Consider the following 17,833-nt stretch of genomic DNA (forward strand, 5'->3'; position numbering starts at 1 on the left):
ACCCCCTGAGAGTGCTGGTGCACAAACCAGCCATGCTTGCTGCTTAGGCAATGGGTGCCCCACTGCAAGCACTGGCCGATCACTGCAGCTGCTCCTAGAAGGATAGGCCGTAGGGGGACTCACCCCGGCCATCACTAGGATTGGCCGTAGAGGGACCCCCCTCCCTGGTCAGTGGGACTAGTCACGGGGGGGGGGGGGAAAGACATGTGCTCCCCCTGATTAAGGTGGCACCAGTTACCCATGCCCTCCTCCCACTTCCTCCAGCCCCAGGCAGTTCCTTGCAGACTAAAAACTCTGCCTTCCTGCAAGGAGAACCTGCAGTTTCCCACATTTTTCTCCTTTAAAGGAGAAAATCCATGATTTCCCACACTTTCCCATGATTGTTTGAGACCCTTTCCAAGACCCTGCAAGATCATCAGGTCCAGCCCCCTGCACTAGGCAGGAAAGAGAACTGGGGTCAGATGACCCTAGCGAGGTGACTGTCTAGCCTGCTCTTGAAGATTTCTAGGGTAGGCGATTGCACCACCTCTGGAGGGGGTTTAATTTCACAGTCCGGACAACCTAACTGTGAAGAAGTTTTTCCTACGGTTAAGCCTGAAATAATCTTCCAGGAGTTTGTGGGCATTACTCTTGGTTTTCTTTAAGGGTGCACTGGTGAACAGTTGTTCACTGAGCCCTTGATGTACTTCCCTGATCCAGTGGTGAGCTGCTACCAAGTCCTCTCTCAGCCTTTTTTTTTTTTTAGGTGAAGAGACTCAAGTCCCTCAGCCTTTCCTCATATGGCTTGCCATGCAAGTCTCCGATCATCTGGGTGGCCCTTCTCTGGACTCTCTCAAGCTTTTCCACATCCTTGTTGAAGTGTGGCACCAGAACTGGACACAGTACTCCAGCTACAGTTTCACCAATGCTGAGTAAAGGGAAAGAGTCACTTCCCCAGCTTGTTTGCCACACAAGTATTGTTTGCCCTGCTGGCTACAGCATCGCACTGACAGCTCATGTTCATACTATGGTCTATTATTACGCCCAAGTCCCTTTCAGTTGTGGTGCTTGTCAGTTTGGCGCCACTGAGCCTGTATGTATGTTGTGGGTTGTTCATCCCTAGATGGAACATTTTACACCTTGTCAATGGTGAACTTCATCTGGTTCCGACCCGCTCAACTTGCCAGCCTGTCTAGGTCCACCAGCATCTGCAGCCTATTTTCAAGCGCGACCATGCTCCCCTATAACTTAGTGTTGTCCGCAAACTTGGCCAGCGAGCTCTTCACCCCCACATCCAAATCATTAATAAAGATGCTGAAAAGCACTGGACCAAGCACAGACCCCTGAGGTACACCACTAGCCATTTCTCACCAGGACGACACAAATCCGTTCCTTAGAACTCTCTGGGTCCTACCCTGCCACCAGCTTCCTACCCACCTGACTGTTGAGCAGTTAAGCCTGCAATCCTCCGATTTTCCCATGAGAACATCATGGGAATACCAGATCAAAGGTCTTTTGGAAGTCTAGATATACAATGTCAACCTCCTCTCTTATCTAGGTGGCGAGTTACCTCGTCGTAGAAGGAGACTGGTGAGACAAGACCTGCCCATGATGAAGCCATGCTGGCTGTTGTCCAGAACCTTACTTCTGCAAGCGTATCATACAGAGTTCTTGATGAATTTTTCCTGGTATAGAAGTTAGGTTAATTGGCCTGTTGTTGCCCAGGTCCTCTTTCCTCCCCTTCTTGAAGATAGGCACAACACTGGCCCTCTTCCTGTCTTCAGGGTCTTCCCCTGAGCACCATGAGTTTTGCTAGAGGTCCCGCGATGCCTTTGTCCAGCTCCTTCAGCACTCTCAGATGAAGTTCATATGGTCCTGCTGTTATAAACGTCTAACTTTTCTAACTGATTATGCACCAGCTCAATGTCAATAGTAGGAAAGCGGTCATTCCCACCATACCCATTCTGAATCTTATCTAATAGGATTTTCCCCTTAGTCCAGTGACGCACCGAAGCAAAGTAGTCATTTAGGAGTGCAGGTTTCTTGAGTGTCTGTAACCAGCTGTCCTGAGTTGTTAAGCAATAGCTCCACACTTCCATTTGTTTTCCTCCTGTTTCTTACATACCTAAAGAAAGACTTCTTATTGCCCTTGGTTTGTGTTGCTAGTTTAAATTCAGGCACTACCTTAGCTTTTCTAATCTGCTCCCTATCAGTGCAGGCCATTGTTGTATAGTTGTCCTTGGGGACTATCCCAAGCTTCCATTGTTTGTATGCCTCTTTCTTCTTTTTCAAGAAGACCACAATATCCCCATTAAGCCATGAGGGCTTACCAGCCCTTCTGCTACCTCTCCTCTGCATGGGAATGGACTTCTTTTGTTCTTTGAAGTTTGTGTCCTTGAGGAATGAACACTCTTCATGTACTCCTTTCACCTTTGGTCCCTGGTCCTGCAGTGCTTCCCTTACCCTGAGACTGCTGAAATTCTCTTTTTTAAAGTCCAAAACTTCAACCCTGTTAGCTGATTTGCCTGCTTTGCGATAGTAACATGATGGTTTCGTGGTTGCTGTTGCCCTGGCTATCCTTTATATTCAAGTTGCTCACCAGATCGTCTCCTTTGGCCAAGACCAAGACCATTACCTCTGGTTGGCCTGTGCACTTCCTGAGTCAGGTAGAGCTCTTCGATACAGTTAAGGAAGCAATGTGACCTATCCGACTTAGCTGAGTGTTCCTCCCAAGAGATGTCTGGGTAATTGAAGTCACCCATGACGACTATGCCCCACGCACATGCAGCCTCTGCCAGTTCTCGAGAGAACTCCAGATTGAGCTCCTCCAATCTGGTTTCAGGCACCTTCCTTGGTAAACAACATGACTGCCTCCTCCCCTGCTCCTCCCCTTTCAGAAAGCTACTTTTTTCTATCTCATTTCCACATCAACTTTGCTAAATCAGTTTAAAAACTTTCACTTTTAAAGATTATGCAATCTACCAGAGACTAAAAAGAATGGTTGTTCTGTTTAAAGCAATGTCAATGCAGTAACACTAAGAACAGCAAAGCAAACAACTGGGAAATGCACATAAGAACTGTATTTGTAACAGAAACCTGTATTCTAAGTCAGATGTCTTCCTTAGTCCTCCCTTTCCTAGTACACACTTAGGGCAATTTCTCATTCTATATAAAAAGAAGTTTAACTGAAAGGTTGTTTTTTATTTAAACCATTTTGGATAGCAGGCTTATATTTTATTTATTTATTACAGTTAAGATACTACAAATGTCTCCAAGGTATAAATTAGCTACTTACTGTTCTTTTATTTTATTAGCTGCTGTTCTTCCTACATCCTTTGTGTGAGACTGTGCTTTGCAGCCATGCCATAGATAGATAAGGGCTTTATTTATATTGAGAACAATCATGGAAGTCCTGGACCTCAGGCTACTACAGTGACATGCTACTTCAAGCAGGTTTCCTTCATTGGGAACCTCCCCTCGTACACAGTACAGCCTCCAGTCACCTAGAATGGGCATGAACAGTACAGTGTTATTACATATTGGAAAAGCTACTTCCAATTCAGGATCTCTGCTCCTAAAGAGATAGGTTTATGTGCTGCCTCCTGAAGTTTTTATGAAGTGAGTCAATGGATCAAGCGCATGTAATCCAGTTTGGAAAATTCTGGTTCAGGAAAAATAGTAAGCACCACACTGCGACATGATCTTTAGCTATGCCGGGGAACGACATGGAAATTCAGAACTGTGTGCACATCTGCTTAGGGTTAACAATTGGCTAATATGACTGCATTTTTTTTAAGCTCATCTTTCTTCCTACTCTGTGAACTGCAATACCTAGTACAAAAAGTCAAGGTTAGATTTGTTCCAAGATCAGTGGAACCTTTCTAATCTACCATCGGACTGGAAAGACATAGAATGAATTGCAATAAGTACTCAAAAGGTAAAAAAACTCAACAGCTTAACTTTGTTTCAGCAACAGAAGCCCCAAATGGCAGGGAAAAATTGAAACTACAAAAAACAAAAAAACAAAACAACAAACCCTATTTTTGTTGCACTGTGTAAGCAGGAACACCATCTTATAGCATTTCATTCACTTAAACCTGAAATTGAAATGGATCTCTTGACAGTAAAATAAATTTGCTCTCAGGATGATTCAACCCATTTTAAATGCAAGCCAGGAATGAACTACCCTGAAAGCAATAGTTTAATAAGCCTCATGATTTATGAAGCCTTCACGTGTTCCTTTCTGATGGACAGAGTACTACTTGAACCTTCTTTTCAAATCCTTTTTACTGGAAAAGGGAATCTTAAAACAGAAACCCTGTATCTAACAGCGATTTACTTTGTGCGTTTTCTTCTTCCTCTTCCCTTCTTCCAGCATGCACAATCATCCCGCCCTGGAAGCACTGCAGAAAACACGGGGGTTCTTTCCCTTGAAGAACTTGTACCTGGAAATTGAAAGCACAAGACTAAAACCACAGAAAAGCTAGACTTGGGAATGCTGCCTTTGGAGCACCAAAACAGTAATTTTAAATCAGTTTAAATAAATTAAACAGCTTCTAAACCACCACATTTTAATGGAACGTGACAACATTTGAAACAATAGGGTTTATGACAGCACTGGGAAGACTAAACATATGGTATTTCAACCTGCTTAAGCCAAATAAGTGCTGCTGATTAAATCTGAAAATGTTGTTGGTGGGACTAATTATTAAATGGACAGAAGAGACTAAGTTCACCTGCAGAGTATTACATATTATCAGGTGTGATCATGCACCTGCCTGCCTGCTCCTTGTACCAAGAAGAAACTGCGCTGTAGCACAAAGATACCCGAGGTAGTTTTGATACTATAAAAGGGCAAACTTCTAAGCTCCTTGCTCCTGCAGGTAAATTGCTGCAACTACTCAAGCCAAGTAGTTCACCTGGGTAAAGACTTATTGCCAAACAATTTAAGTTTAGGTCTCGACTTGACAGAAAAAAGTCTGTTGGGGCTCACTGAAGTAGGTGGACGTCTGCTGTGTGAGAAGACATGAATTCCTTAAATGGAGTTCTGTTTTTAAGGCAGGACATGTGTTTGCATAAGCATGCTTTCATCCATTTGTGGGGGTGGGGCAGAGACAGCAGACACATGCTTCGTAATTATAGAAATCTGCTTTCAAGAAGGCAGCCCCCAGAATAACAATCCATGTCTGCATTGTTGTAATATCTTTAGAATGAAAGTTGAAGGGTCAGGGTGGGGGCAGGGAAGAGGGATTGCCTACATCTACTGGCCAGAGGCGCAGCCTCTGCAGAACAGAAAAAGAAAGGATGTTCCTGAAATCCTACCACTATGTTCTCATGCAACAACTGGTTCAACGATTGACAACAACAAAGTCTCTTATCCAGCACTTCCACCCAGCATTCTCTACAAAATGGCTATGTTGGCAGCTCACCTGAGCTCCTCTCTCCTCATCGAGCTCCACTGTCATCAGTGCTGACGTCCCTTTCTCACTCACTGTGGAGTGCCTCCCTTGCCAGAAAAAGTACACACATTTTTCTTTCCCAACAGCCCTCACTTGCTGCTCTCCTTTTTGCCTGGTTCCAACTGAAAAAGCAAAAAAACAGTGCATACTGAGGGAAAGCAACGGCTATAGATCTGGACAGCAAGTGCTTTAAATCTACTGAGCCAGTTCAGCAACATCAAATCCAGTGCAGCACTGACTACGTCATTAATCTAAGAAACACTACCCAACCAGCCCAAGATGCCTCCATGCAGAACTGCCATGTGCATCATGTGATGGATGTAAAAACTACATGAAGATGCCTTTACTGAGTGGCCACAGTCTTTTGAGCCAAGAAGATCATATTAAAAGAATTCATAATATCAAGAGACACATAATGGACAGCACTTGAGAGAACCTGTATGTGAAATGGTGCATCCAATCATGTGACCAAAAAGAGTGCACCGAGCCTCATTTTCCATATTACACTGTTTTTGGCAGCAAAGAAGATGAGCTGGCTCCTGAGCACTTCTGGAAAGAACAACAGTCAGGACAGATACAGGCATTTAAATTATAAAATCGAGAAGGAGACTACAAGGAGCTTCTGAGTAATGACAAACAGATGACCAGGGAACAGCTGGTATTGCCTTCTTTCTTTAATAGTTTCAGGTGACATTAAAATTTTTATTTTTCAATTCAATATTAAATGTTGGTTTGAGCACAGGGCTGGAGCCTGGATTTTTTGAGAGACATTTACTAGTACAATTAGCACACAACATGTATGGGGAAAAAAGGGCAAGTTCTATAAGACGACACTGAGTGGAACGCTTTCCTCTTTCCAGTGAACACTCAGTAATCTAGGATGTAGTGAAGGACAACATTTTCAGGTAAAAGACTAAAGTAAAGCTGCTAGAAAAATTGGACATGCTCCAGTCTAAGTTGTGTTCAACAATTACCCTCTGAAAATCAGGATGCTAGGATGTTGCAAGATAAGTACACAAAGGGGCTTAGTTGCTTCTGAAAGTCAGAGCCACCAACAGTAAAAAGTGCTGGCTCCTACATCAAAAAAAGCCCAACTACAGGAACACACACTGTCAGGTCTATTTTAAAGCCCCACCTCCCCCCCACTTTTTTTTGGCATTTAAGGTGGGTCATTTTCGATAGAGTTTGTTACAAAAGGAATCAATTTCATGAACACAACTAGGTCAGGGTCTACTTTACCTGCAGCTGCTCCTATATTTACAGGTTGTTGCACTTTGACTGGATTCCCCAGCACCTCAATATAGATTCAAGGCACATTTTATGACTGACTTTTTTTTAAGATCCTGAAGCTTTTGCCATGTGGCTCTTCAGCTGATTTTGGTATTTCCCCATTTGGAATGCAAACAAAGCCAGGCTGTCATTTATGGGCTACTTTTACTTATCATGGAGGCCATCCCCTGTTCATTTCTCCATTTTGAGAGCAGAGGAGTAAAAGTGCCAGAAAGATCACACCAAACTGTGGCACAAGATCATAGATCCACCTGTGCTCAGTCTTTTTTGCCTGTTTAGATTTTCAAATCTAAACTAAAATCCATTGAAGGTAGTTAGAGAATCGGGACAAAGATTCTTTCCCTCTTGGCGCCATTTGGAGCTACCGTTTAGGATCTTCTCTTTTTGTTGCTGCCTAAGACTGGTTAGAGCAGTGTCGCTAGTTCAGCTTTTTAGCTGATTTGGCTTTAAAAATGGGCAGATGCAATCTGTTTATATAATAGTACAAGCCATTTTGCAAGCCAGAATGGAGAAAAAATCTGAATGCAGATAAGCTAAATCAAAAAGGTAATGCACAGATCATCAGTTTAAAAGCAAAGAAAAAACAGATCATGTATTTCGATGAAAGGAAAAAAAACAACCAATAACATTCATACCTAAAATTCTACTTTGTATTTTGGTTAAATGTTGGATTAATGGCCAGTATCATAAGTAACTTTCTGGATTGCTTGCATAGCTGAGTGCATTACATACAAGGACATTTTGTTCTGGATTTTGCTAATGACATTAGCAGTTTTGTCTAAAAAGAAATCAGTATCTCAGTATGAAGAATTGCAATTGCTTACTAACCTGCAGTGCTCACCATGTACTTCCATTTAACAACGTATGTATCTCCCTCATGGAACTGCCCAATGCTCTGCTTTGGTAGCCTACTATAATCAAATTCTAGGATGTGCCAGACATCCACAGAAGCAGTGATAATTTCAAACTGCCTCCCGTCTTCTCCTTCAACAAGTCCATATCCACGGCCAATGTTCATTCCATCCAACACTGTGCCAACAGTATTTTGGGGCACAGACACCATTAGCATGACATCGCAGGGTTTAGAATCAGATCTAGACTCTTCCTGTGACAAAACAAAACCGTTTTCTTTCAGTTAAGGAGTTTTCCTCCTTTTACTCAACAATTTCAGCAGCAACACACAGTGAACGCATGTGCTTTAGTAGCATTACTGTTTTCCTTTTTCTGTGTTGAACAAACTGCTCAATGTTAGCCAATAAAAATAAAACAGAAGTTTACCATTGGTGATGCTATCTAAATGGCAGGCAAAGGTCAGAACATTTGAGGATATTACCAGAAAATCTAGAGTACTAGTTTACAGCCTTATTAATGAGCATGTCGTTAAAATGTTTTGAAGTTTTCTATCCCATCCAAGATACATGAACACAAATGTTGAAAATACTCAGTACATTTATCTGCTGTACCTTCTGCTGGAGAGATTCACTAGAGTTCCTCTCACTGGGTTTCTTCAGTTCAGTCCAATCAAGAAACTTTTCTTTGAACAAGATCGTTTCATTATGTTCTGTGAGTCTGCCAAAGACAGCCCAGTCAGGCCGTCCTTGTCCTTTTCTGTTTTAGGGAAAAGAGAGGAGTGGAAAGGAGAAAATGCTGAACTTACATGCTATAAATTACAGTGAAAGTGTTTGTTTGACAATATGCAGCCCTCTAGCCCTGGCAGTACTTTACACACTTCATCATAATAGCCTGTAGTTCCCACAGAAAAGAGTGGGACCAGGCAGTTACAGACTGATTAAGTCTGCAGGAAATCAACAGCATTAACTTCCAGTAACATATGTTGACAGACTATGAATAGGAGAGCAAAGTATATCCAACACCAAGAGCTGTAAGTCTGATACCTCGGTATAAGGGGGTTGCACTCTCCGGGATCTAGAGGATTTATGTCACAGTTGGAGTAGTCAAAGGTTCCATTCCACAGGTGTTTGGCCAACTGGAATGCCACTTTCCTTTGCGCTAAAGTGACTTCTTTCCCATGCCACACGTATACTTCACTACCAAAATCAAACACCAGGACCTAGGAAAAATTACAATAATCTAGTTTCAGGGAAAATATGTTCAGTTGCATCTAGAACATCAATAACCTTACTATTGCTGTAATTAATGCTGAAAAACAAACCCATACAAGTGTCACATGACAAAATGCAGCTGACTCCAAGACAGAAGCAGCCATAGTACAATGTATACAATGCCATGCACTTGTTTTGCATGGAGGAATTGCCTGGATTTTTGATAAGTAAAATGGATACTATAAAGAAACACGCTTATGTAGGAGTGAAATCAAACTAGGAGAATTGAGGACTTACTGGTCAAAAAGTGATACTGACATTCAGGAAACCAACTTTCAATCCCTCTTGGTACCCACAGGAGGTTGCTCTCAGCAGACCTTGGAGATCACAAAGGGACATATGGTGTGCAAGACCCAGATTGTTTAGGGCCTTATAGGTAAAAACCAACACCTTGAAATGAAAAGTATTGGGAGACAGTGCAGACTCCAGAGCACTGGCGTTATGTGCTCCTTTGGACCCACCCCCATCAAAAGGCAGGCTGCCACATTCTGCACCAGTGTCACATCCAAGTCTTCAAGGGTAGACCCACAGAGGGCACACTGCAGTACTCAGCCTCAAGGTTACAAAGACATGCAGTCTAATGGCCAGATCTGAAAGAAAGGCTGCAGCCTTCCACTAGATGGACTACGTGAAAGGTAGCTGCCACTGCCACCTGAATATCCAGGAGCACCTCAAGGCTGCAAGCCTGAGTGGTAAGGGGACACCAAACTCCATTGATAAGTATTCCTTCCACCCAGTCAAGCAGTCTGCTCACCACCATCACCTCTGTATTGTTTAGATTCAGTTTCAATGTGGTTCACCTGCATTCAATCCCCAACTGCAGCTAGGCACTGGGAAAGGAATGAGACTGCAGGGCCTGAGTCAGATAAGAAAGGACGTAGAGCTGGGTATTACTAGCATACTGATGGCACCTCCCTCCAAATCTCTGCACAAATCTCATCCAGTGGCCTCAGATACACACTGAACAGAAGAGCCAAAAAATGGACCTCTGGGGGACAAAGGGAGCTTCCAGAGGAAACTCGCAAATACAAAAACTTTAAATTCTACTTATTGTACCTCTTTTGGTTGTAGCAGGGTACATTTTGGCATTTTGCCCCAGTAGTCATCCTCAGGAATAAGTTTATCATCTACTAAACGGTAAACACAATTTGTTTCAATTATTGCGGCTTCGTACATTTCATCTTCTTCAGGGTTTCCAGCAGCTTAATGAGAAAAATATTGAAAACATTTTTAAAATTTCAAATTTCTCTGCCTTGGAGCAACCAATGTAGTAAGTTTTCTTGTGAAAGAACATCAGGTATTGAAAAACAAGAGATAAAAACCTCTTACACTGATAACTTGTCTGACCACTGAGAAGTTTCCAAAAATCTTTGGCTGCGTGGGTATGGGTATTTATTCCTTCTTCAATAGTCTGTACATAAGAAGCTCTACAGCCAAGTTCCCTCTTTGTCTGAATTAAAGTTGCAAGTTCTGAAGCCTAGGAGATAAACATTATCTGAGTATGATCACTTAGGTCTTTAGGACATTTGTACACATTGACTTTTAGGGAAAACACAGGAAAGAGGAAGAAAACAGTATGGCAGGTAGCAGCATTAACGGCCATTACTTTATTTTCATTAAAAACAAAAACCTTCAGAGAAGTGACAGAAGTGCACCAGACCTTTTGTGTGCATTAGAATGAGAACTCACACTATGAAAATGTTGCAGGGAAAAGGACATCCTGCAATTCAAATTTTTTTTATTGCAAATCTTTCCTGAGGATTTTGTATTTTCTACTGCATTTTGCAATGTGCACGCTCCTATGTCAGCATTCAATTAAATCCAAGAATGGATATTTTAAAGGAATAGCCAGAGACAGGCCAGTATCAGTTCAATAAGACACTATTTTGTGAGTGCAATGAAACCACATTGTTCAGATAACTGACATCAAGAGCTGACTGTATGAAAAGAAGAAATGGGCTGTGATGCCTCTAAAATGAGGAGTACTAACCTTTGCTTTTTCTATAACATTTGCAAACTCTCCTACCCACAGGAAACAGTAATGTGGACTTAACAAGAGGAAGCAGTCTCCACTGTTCAGTGATGAAGCCCTTGGCTCAACTAATCTTGTCTGAACATGTCTTCTTCCTAAATGTAAAACCAGAGTAATTATATTCCTATTAATACTGTCACTAACCTTTCACGATTTATTAATTTTGAATGAAAAAATAGCTTGATTCTAGACCACTAATAATCCATTTCCAAAAATCTTTCATTAAAAGAATAATTAAAAAGAGTAATATATGGTTCACACTCAGGAAAACCACATTGTTTCCTTCCTTTAACCTGTATTTCTATATTGCCAGTTTTCCTGCTTTGGAAGCTTTATGTGCCCTAGAGAAGAAAAAAAAGCATGTTCCAGAACTCGCATGATTTCTGAAACTGCTTCAATTCCTTACTGGATGCTCAAAACTCCATAGCAGATTTTCAAGAATTTCAACTTGACAAAAGAGTAGATAGTATTGAGCACAGATGCACAGTATTAATAGTGTTGCAAAATTATCTAATGGAAACATAATGCCGCTTAGAATGACTCGGAGTACGAGAATTTAAGTAACCTGGGGAATACTGAAACAGCACCCCAACACAACAGAAAAACAGATGTCCTTAAGCGAAGTCTCATTTCTTCCTGTCGAATCTATGACAGTCACCACCAAGTTCACTTACTTGGTATGGTACATTCCTACCCCACAACCTTCACTTATTCTTTTGGCTTTACATTTTTCAGGGCAGTGCTATCAGTACAAAGAGATACAAGATGTCGATTTTCCCCAACTACACACGTACCAATACAGTACAAAATTCTTCCGTACCTTTAATCTGCAAGAGCATCAGTTTCTTGTACGGCACAGCACTGTTGTTGGAGTTCTGTTCAGTTAGGTTGACACTCCGTAGATTGACGCTGCTGAAGTTCTCCTTGCTCGCTAAGCCAGCAAGTGCTACTTCTGAGAAGTTTGAGTTAGTGGACACTGATCCACACACACAGAAAGACAAGAAAAGCAAAACACAGGAACATATTATTATTTGCTTTCTGTGTTTTAGATGCTTTTAAATACTTCCCCCCCCATCCCCAGCCTTTTCTTGTTGCTGGCTGACATTAAGAGACATCAGGCTGAACTCGATAACAGCTAGTTCGAGGATTTGGATTGTTTTAGTCTTTAGATAAGTTTCTGGATATCATGGGATAATAAACCAATAATTAATTTACAGCAAATCTATTCTATTTGGCAGAAATTCCAGCCTCAGTGGAGATTCACTCAATGTTTTGTAAAGCACTGACTGTATCTGCAAAGCTATATAAATGATCAACGATTACAAGAAGCAGATGTCTCAGCTACTGTGATGCAACAGACGTTCACAATTCCAAATCTTAAGCGCCACAATTTACTGTAAAAAAGAATCAAGTCTTGGCAGCAGATGGCTATTGCCCAACCAAAGACAACAGAAATTTCCCAAGTTTAAATGCTGTACTTCAACAGAAGCATTAATCTGAGTTTCCTTTCATCATGACACACAAGATTAAGATGAATTCTCTTTATTACAGTGAAGTAAGGGAAACTTCACCAGCACACTAAAAATGTTGCTCCAAATTGTTATGAGCAAATCCTACAGCAGTGTCACGTGTTAATCGTGTGGTTAGCTGGAAATCCAGTATGTGAGTGAACTGTTCTTCAACTGCTGTTGGAAAGCTGCTATGCTTTAGGGGAGCTAATGGATGGAAACTATGAAGGCTCTGCAGGTTCCCCAGAGATCACTGTGGCCTATAATCAAGAACAATTTACAAGGAAGAAAATTAGTTATTTTTGCTTCCTTCTCTTAATGAAAGTACACTGCCATTCAACTATCACCTTACTGCAAGACCTGCCCATTTGCTTCTGCTATCTTTATCTCTCCACCCTCTGCCTAACCTGAAAACACACAACAGTGCTCCTGCAGCTGGCTAGACTAGAAGAGCTGGTTACAGAGCAGGAAGGTTGGTAAACTTCCTTCAAGAAGCCAAATGCATAATTTCATTCATTTCAGTCAACTCTGATTTAATACTTCACATTCCGCTAACTAAAATAAAAACCCCCTAAGCTCCGAATTCTCAGCAGCTAGCACAGCTCCATCTTTTAGTCCTTTGCTAACTAAAGAGAACAGTATGCCAAGGCCAGCAAATCAACTCACTTTTCTCTACTTTCATTCGCTTGGACTCCATGAAGGCAACATTTAGCCTCTGTTCAGTGTACTCGTGAAGAATGTCCTCCCTTGCTGCCAGCATTCGGAGGGGATTTCTTGAGGCCTGAACTCTGCGCACAGGCCTCACTGCACGTTTGTGCTCTGCTACAGAAGAAATTAGCCTAAGAACCAAACAAAGTTTATAATCTTCAGATGATCCAACTTCATGATTTTCTTAGAAACTAATGATGGCTAGAGACTTGCTTTGTATTAGGAGGACACTCAACCTCCGGCAGCAGACCCACAAGTCAGGTCACTGATAGATGCACAAAGGATGATCACGAAGAACCTGGACATGGGCACTCTTAGGAGTCATCTACAAAACTACAGAACATTTTGTACCCATAATCAAAGTGAGAAGTTTTTATTTATTTTGTAGAAAGGAAGCCGGGCATTTCTTCCTCTTTGTCAGAGGAGGGGGAAGGGAGGAAAAAGGGCCCCAGGAACTTTCTTATTCATTCATAATTGTGAAAATTAAGGTGCTCACTTCGGTGCATAAGGATCAAAGATGGCATCAAAGTCCTCATCCAGCTCCAAAGGCACTGAGGAAGTGGGTAAATCCGTGTGACGGTAAAATTTGGAAAAGGTTTCATCATCATCCAGCTTCATCACCTCTTTCACAGATTTTCCTGTGACCGTTAGTACTGTTTCTTGCATCCCACCAACTGCAAAGAAAAGATCTGCTTAAACACCATAACGTGTTTTCAGTCGAAATTTTGGGGATTTTTTTGGGGGGTTTTTTTGAAAGGGGTGCAGAGAGAGACAGCAAATTGAAAAACTATCCCAAAATGAGGTGATTTGGCCTGATAGATACATATGGGTTTCTTTGGTTTCCTAAAACAAAGAGGACAGCATTCTATCCATCATTCTTATTCTGAAGGATGGAGCAGGGGTTACTTGGAGACAGATGCTACTCCAGGTTCCATAGGGAAGCATAACATCAATATAAATTTTTAGGAGACAGCTTGTTTTTAAAATCACCCCGGTAAAGGAAGGGACATGCACTCAGTTCCGACATGCCTGACATCACACAAAACATAGAAATGGTTCAGTCCCAAAGAACTTGTAGTGTTGAAGTCAGACACATAAGAAAAGCAGAAGGAGCAGGACATGTGAGAGTAACTTACTTCATACTATCTTCCCTCCCTCCCCACAAGCCATAAAATGTATTATATGTAGTGTCAGGTTTTTCTTCAAGGTCCAAACTGGCAACATGATTTTCTAATACAGGCATGCTCAATCTTCAGATCCAGCTTGTGAGGCAGTGTCATCTGTCCCATGGGCTTCCCAAAGGTCCAGAAATTTGCTCCCCTGCTGCCAAAAAACTCCAGCCTTGCATGCTGGATCCAGCACTCAGTCCTAACATGAAGAGGGGCAGGAGTGAGTGGTATCCAACCCCCAGGGCACAGTTCCCACAAATGGGCTCAGTGCCTGTGTGGCCAAAAGGCTGGGCACCACTATTCTAAATATTAACTTGGACACTGTTCTAGAAGGAAGAATATACAGGAATTATGACGATGAAAGGAAGTACACATAGAATTATTTATTATTTAAATTCTCTATTTGAAATTCTATAAAAAGAACAGCAGGTCAGGGTAAAGTTCACTAATGACCATTATAGTCTTGCTGGAATGAATAGGTACGTGCATTTTTGTTATCAGGTACTGTAACTAAGAAATGCTTAATTACCCAAGTGAGGCAAATAACATAATGTCTCCTTGAATTATTCTTACAAACCTTTGTTGTTCAGTCTTCCCAAGAAGGATTCCAGCTTGTCCAGCTTCATGTCTGATTCTAATTGCATATCAGGCCTGGCTTCAATTTCTAACCAATGTAGAAAAGTCAGAAGTCACTGAGAGATTAAAGCATATGAAAACACGAGCATAACTCTCAGTCATTTTTATTACCCACCTTCCATAGGCTTTGATATTGGGGTGGTGGACTTGAGCCTGCTACAGAAAGGGGATGTCACTGGAGTTAGGGCACTTGGTGAAGCCAAACCTGAAAAATAAAAATAGAAGTTTTTGAGATTGTCATATTCCCTGTCAACCAGGAAACACCTGCTAAAGTAATCTACTATGAGAAAAGAGCTCCATAAGGGCAATTTTTTTGCTCATTTTAAAATCAATACAGTTCATGCAGCTTGTGTTGCACATAACAGAATTTGCACATCACAGAAATGTGCAATTTTGGGGGAAAACCATGTACTTTGCAGGTAATTGGCGGGGTTATTGTTTAGAATAATTCTTAGGAAAAGAAATTCTAAATTCAGGTAGCAGAAAGACTGAAATTGTTAAGGTAATTCCATTCCTTATGCCCAACAATAACCAAAGTCATAGGACACTGTGGCTTTTATTTGCAGCGTATAGGAATGAGTTGAAACAGCAAGTCAGTAGTGTACTATTGGGAGGTGTGCAGTGTTTGTTAGGAGCCTTGATCCAACATACATTATTTTCTACTCCTACTACCTCCCATTAGCTAGCACAATGCTAAGCAGAATACATTAAAACCAATAAATGCATTTAGACCATTTCTTACATGAACAGATGTAGATTCGGTGAGTCATGTGACACTATTTGGAATGAAGGTTTATCATACTCATTAGAACAATATACTGAAACATGATAACTCTTTACAAAGGTAACTACTATTTTTCATTTATTAACTGCTTGCTAATTACTGAGCCTCACTAATGTAAGTCTTGCTTTGGAGACTTAACTGTTTTGATCAGATAAGCCTATGCAGATTCAGTATGTTAAGTCAACAACTGCTTCCATTATTTTTGCATGAAAGACTCAATCACTAACAAGCCTTAGCATGCAGTAATTACCAAACACTCAAGTGAATTCAGAACACAAGTCAGGCAGCTCAGTAATGAACACACATTTTGCCATTAACTGAGAGGCCTAAGCTTGGGGCAGATTTTAAACCAGCTGGTAGGGTGTAGGCAGGAGAGCGTGCAAGAATTCACACAGCACTGCAGAGAGCAGCACTAGATGGTGAGAAAGGTCCATATCAAAAACTGACAAACAGAAACCCAAAGGAAAACACAAACACATTTCCTGTATAGTTTGCTGTATCCCCCCTTGCGCTCTAAAATTAAAGTGCATCTTTAAGAATTTCCCCACCTGGGCAATATGCCATGCAGTTAATCTAAATAAAACTCAGCCCATATTACTTGTACTGACATGTTCTACTTGATGGCTCAGGTACTCCACAGCACTGAACAGCACTCAACAACAACTGAATGGTTCCATTCAGATAATTATTATTACATTTTTAAAAAGTACCTAGAAAGATTTAACTTAGGTTCTCAATCTCCAGTCTGTGGACCACTGAAAACTTGTTGGTGACCCAGAAGTCAGCTGGGCGTGAGAAGTGAAATTGCATTAAAAGCAAGAGTGACCACTCCAGATGTATTTAATACTTTCTCAACATTACTCTTCCATTAAGCAACTGCTATTTCCACAAAGACGTTATATAAACATATGTAAGAGCTTGTTGGTGGACTGGTGTGTGGGAACCATGAAAGGGAGCAGAAGCAGGAGAATACCCAAGACCAAAGTTTCTGATATTGCTTGTGACAGGTCTGTATTTTGAGCCACAGCATTCTTGACAGGTTAGCCAGGAAAGATTGCCTGTTGTCTCCCATGTGCAATTGCAAATATGTTTTTAAGAGCTTCAGCTTTGAGAAGCTTTGTTTGTTGCTTGCCACCATTAAGGGCACGGTTAAAACGATTCTGAATACTATCCATGGGTATGGGAAGTTGTCATGAAATTCATTGTTGTAAATGATTTGTAGAACTTCTTGAGGAGCACAACAGTCCACTGGAAGTAGACTCTGGAGATAGCCCAGTTCTTCAGAGGTTCACACTGTTAATATCAGAGTTCTTTCCGTATGTCAACATGCAATGAAGGGCCCAGCAATGCTTCTTTTAAATTTTGTCAGGTAGTTGCACCATGTTATATTGAAAGCCCCAAAGGGATGATTTTGCATTCAAGTCAAAGAACTTGCAGTGGAAACTGAAAACCCTGTCAGTTGACTCCAAATAAAGCAGTCAGCATGCTTCAGAACCTTGCCATTTTCAAGGTTTCTGTTTAAAAACGTCATAGAAATATGGAGCGGATCATTGGTCACTAGCAGATCTTGAATACTGGGCATTAGAATGGGTCATGAAGCAGGATCAGAAATGGCATAGCCAATGCCTATAATGTGAGTTTCATCTCTGTCATTAGTGGCATCACTATTACTCTGGTCCAGATGAAGAATTTCTGTTTCATTTGGATCTCTTTGTTTCTTTTGCAATGATTCTTGGAAGTTGAATTGTGGATAATCTATGCATTTTTCATCTGATGTCTCTGCTGTGACCATCATCTCATTATGACTGCACAGGTTATCATCAACAGTTTTCAAGTATTATTTTTTTTTCATGTCTACATTTTTTTTCATTGCAGTCATTAACTGAGCTTTTCATTTACTGTTCTATGCCTCTTCTTGGGTACTTGTGACATTTTGTTTCCTTCCTTCAAGACTGGTGAAAATTAAAACAAGCATCCTGGCTCTGGCCCTGCTCCTGCCACCACCACTGCCACCAAGCAGCCACCCCTCTCCCCTGGGTGGTATAGCTCTGTATGTATTATGAATCAGGCAGCAAAGGGAGTTAATAGCCTGTTAATAAGCCAGGTAGTCCCCCACACCACCTACCCCTAAGGCTGGCTCTGATA

General features: G+C 41.4%; 1 protein-coding gene across 15 annotated transcripts in view; it reads right to left on the reverse strand.

The window, feature by feature from the left end:
• The window catches only part of SVIL (supervillin), a 145,465-nt gene that overhangs the window by 11,201 nt on the left and 116,431 nt on the right, over window positions 1–17,833 (reverse strand). For all 15 annotated transcript variants that reach the window (XM_019531203.1, XM_019531219.1, XM_019531195.1 and 12 more), the window contains 14 exons: window positions 15,020–15,109; window positions 14,846–14,932; window positions 13,596–13,773; window positions 13,058–13,230; window positions 11,704–11,859; window positions 10,842–10,978; window positions 10,181–10,328; window positions 9,908–10,053; window positions 8,624–8,799; window positions 8,192–8,336; window positions 7,557–7,833; window positions 5,409–5,560; window positions 4,319–4,424; window positions 3,275–3,482 (listed from right to left, as the gene is read on the reverse strand). In XM_019531203.1, the coding sequence (XP_019386748.1) occupies window positions 3,275–3,482; window positions 4,319–4,424; window positions 5,409–5,560; window positions 7,557–7,833; window positions 8,192–8,336; window positions 8,624–8,799; window positions 9,908–10,053; window positions 10,181–10,328; window positions 10,842–10,978; window positions 11,704–11,859; window positions 13,058–13,230; window positions 13,596–13,773; window positions 14,846–14,932; window positions 15,020–15,109 (2,179 nt within the window). The remainder of the gene's footprint in view (window positions 1–3,274; window positions 3,483–4,318; window positions 4,425–5,408; window positions 5,561–7,556; window positions 7,834–8,191; window positions 8,337–8,623; window positions 8,800–9,907; window positions 10,054–10,180; window positions 10,329–10,841; window positions 10,979–11,703; window positions 11,860–13,057; window positions 13,231–13,595; window positions 13,774–14,845; window positions 14,933–15,019; window positions 15,110–17,833) is intronic.

The sequence above is a fragment of the Crocodylus porosus genome, unplaced genomic scaffold (assembly GCF_001723895.1).
Source record: "Crocodylus porosus isolate Cpor-Errol unplaced genomic scaffold, CroPor_comp1, whole genome shotgun sequence".
In the NCBI taxonomy this organism is placed as follows: domain Eukaryota; kingdom Metazoa; phylum Chordata; order Crocodylia; family Crocodylidae; genus Crocodylus; species Crocodylus porosus.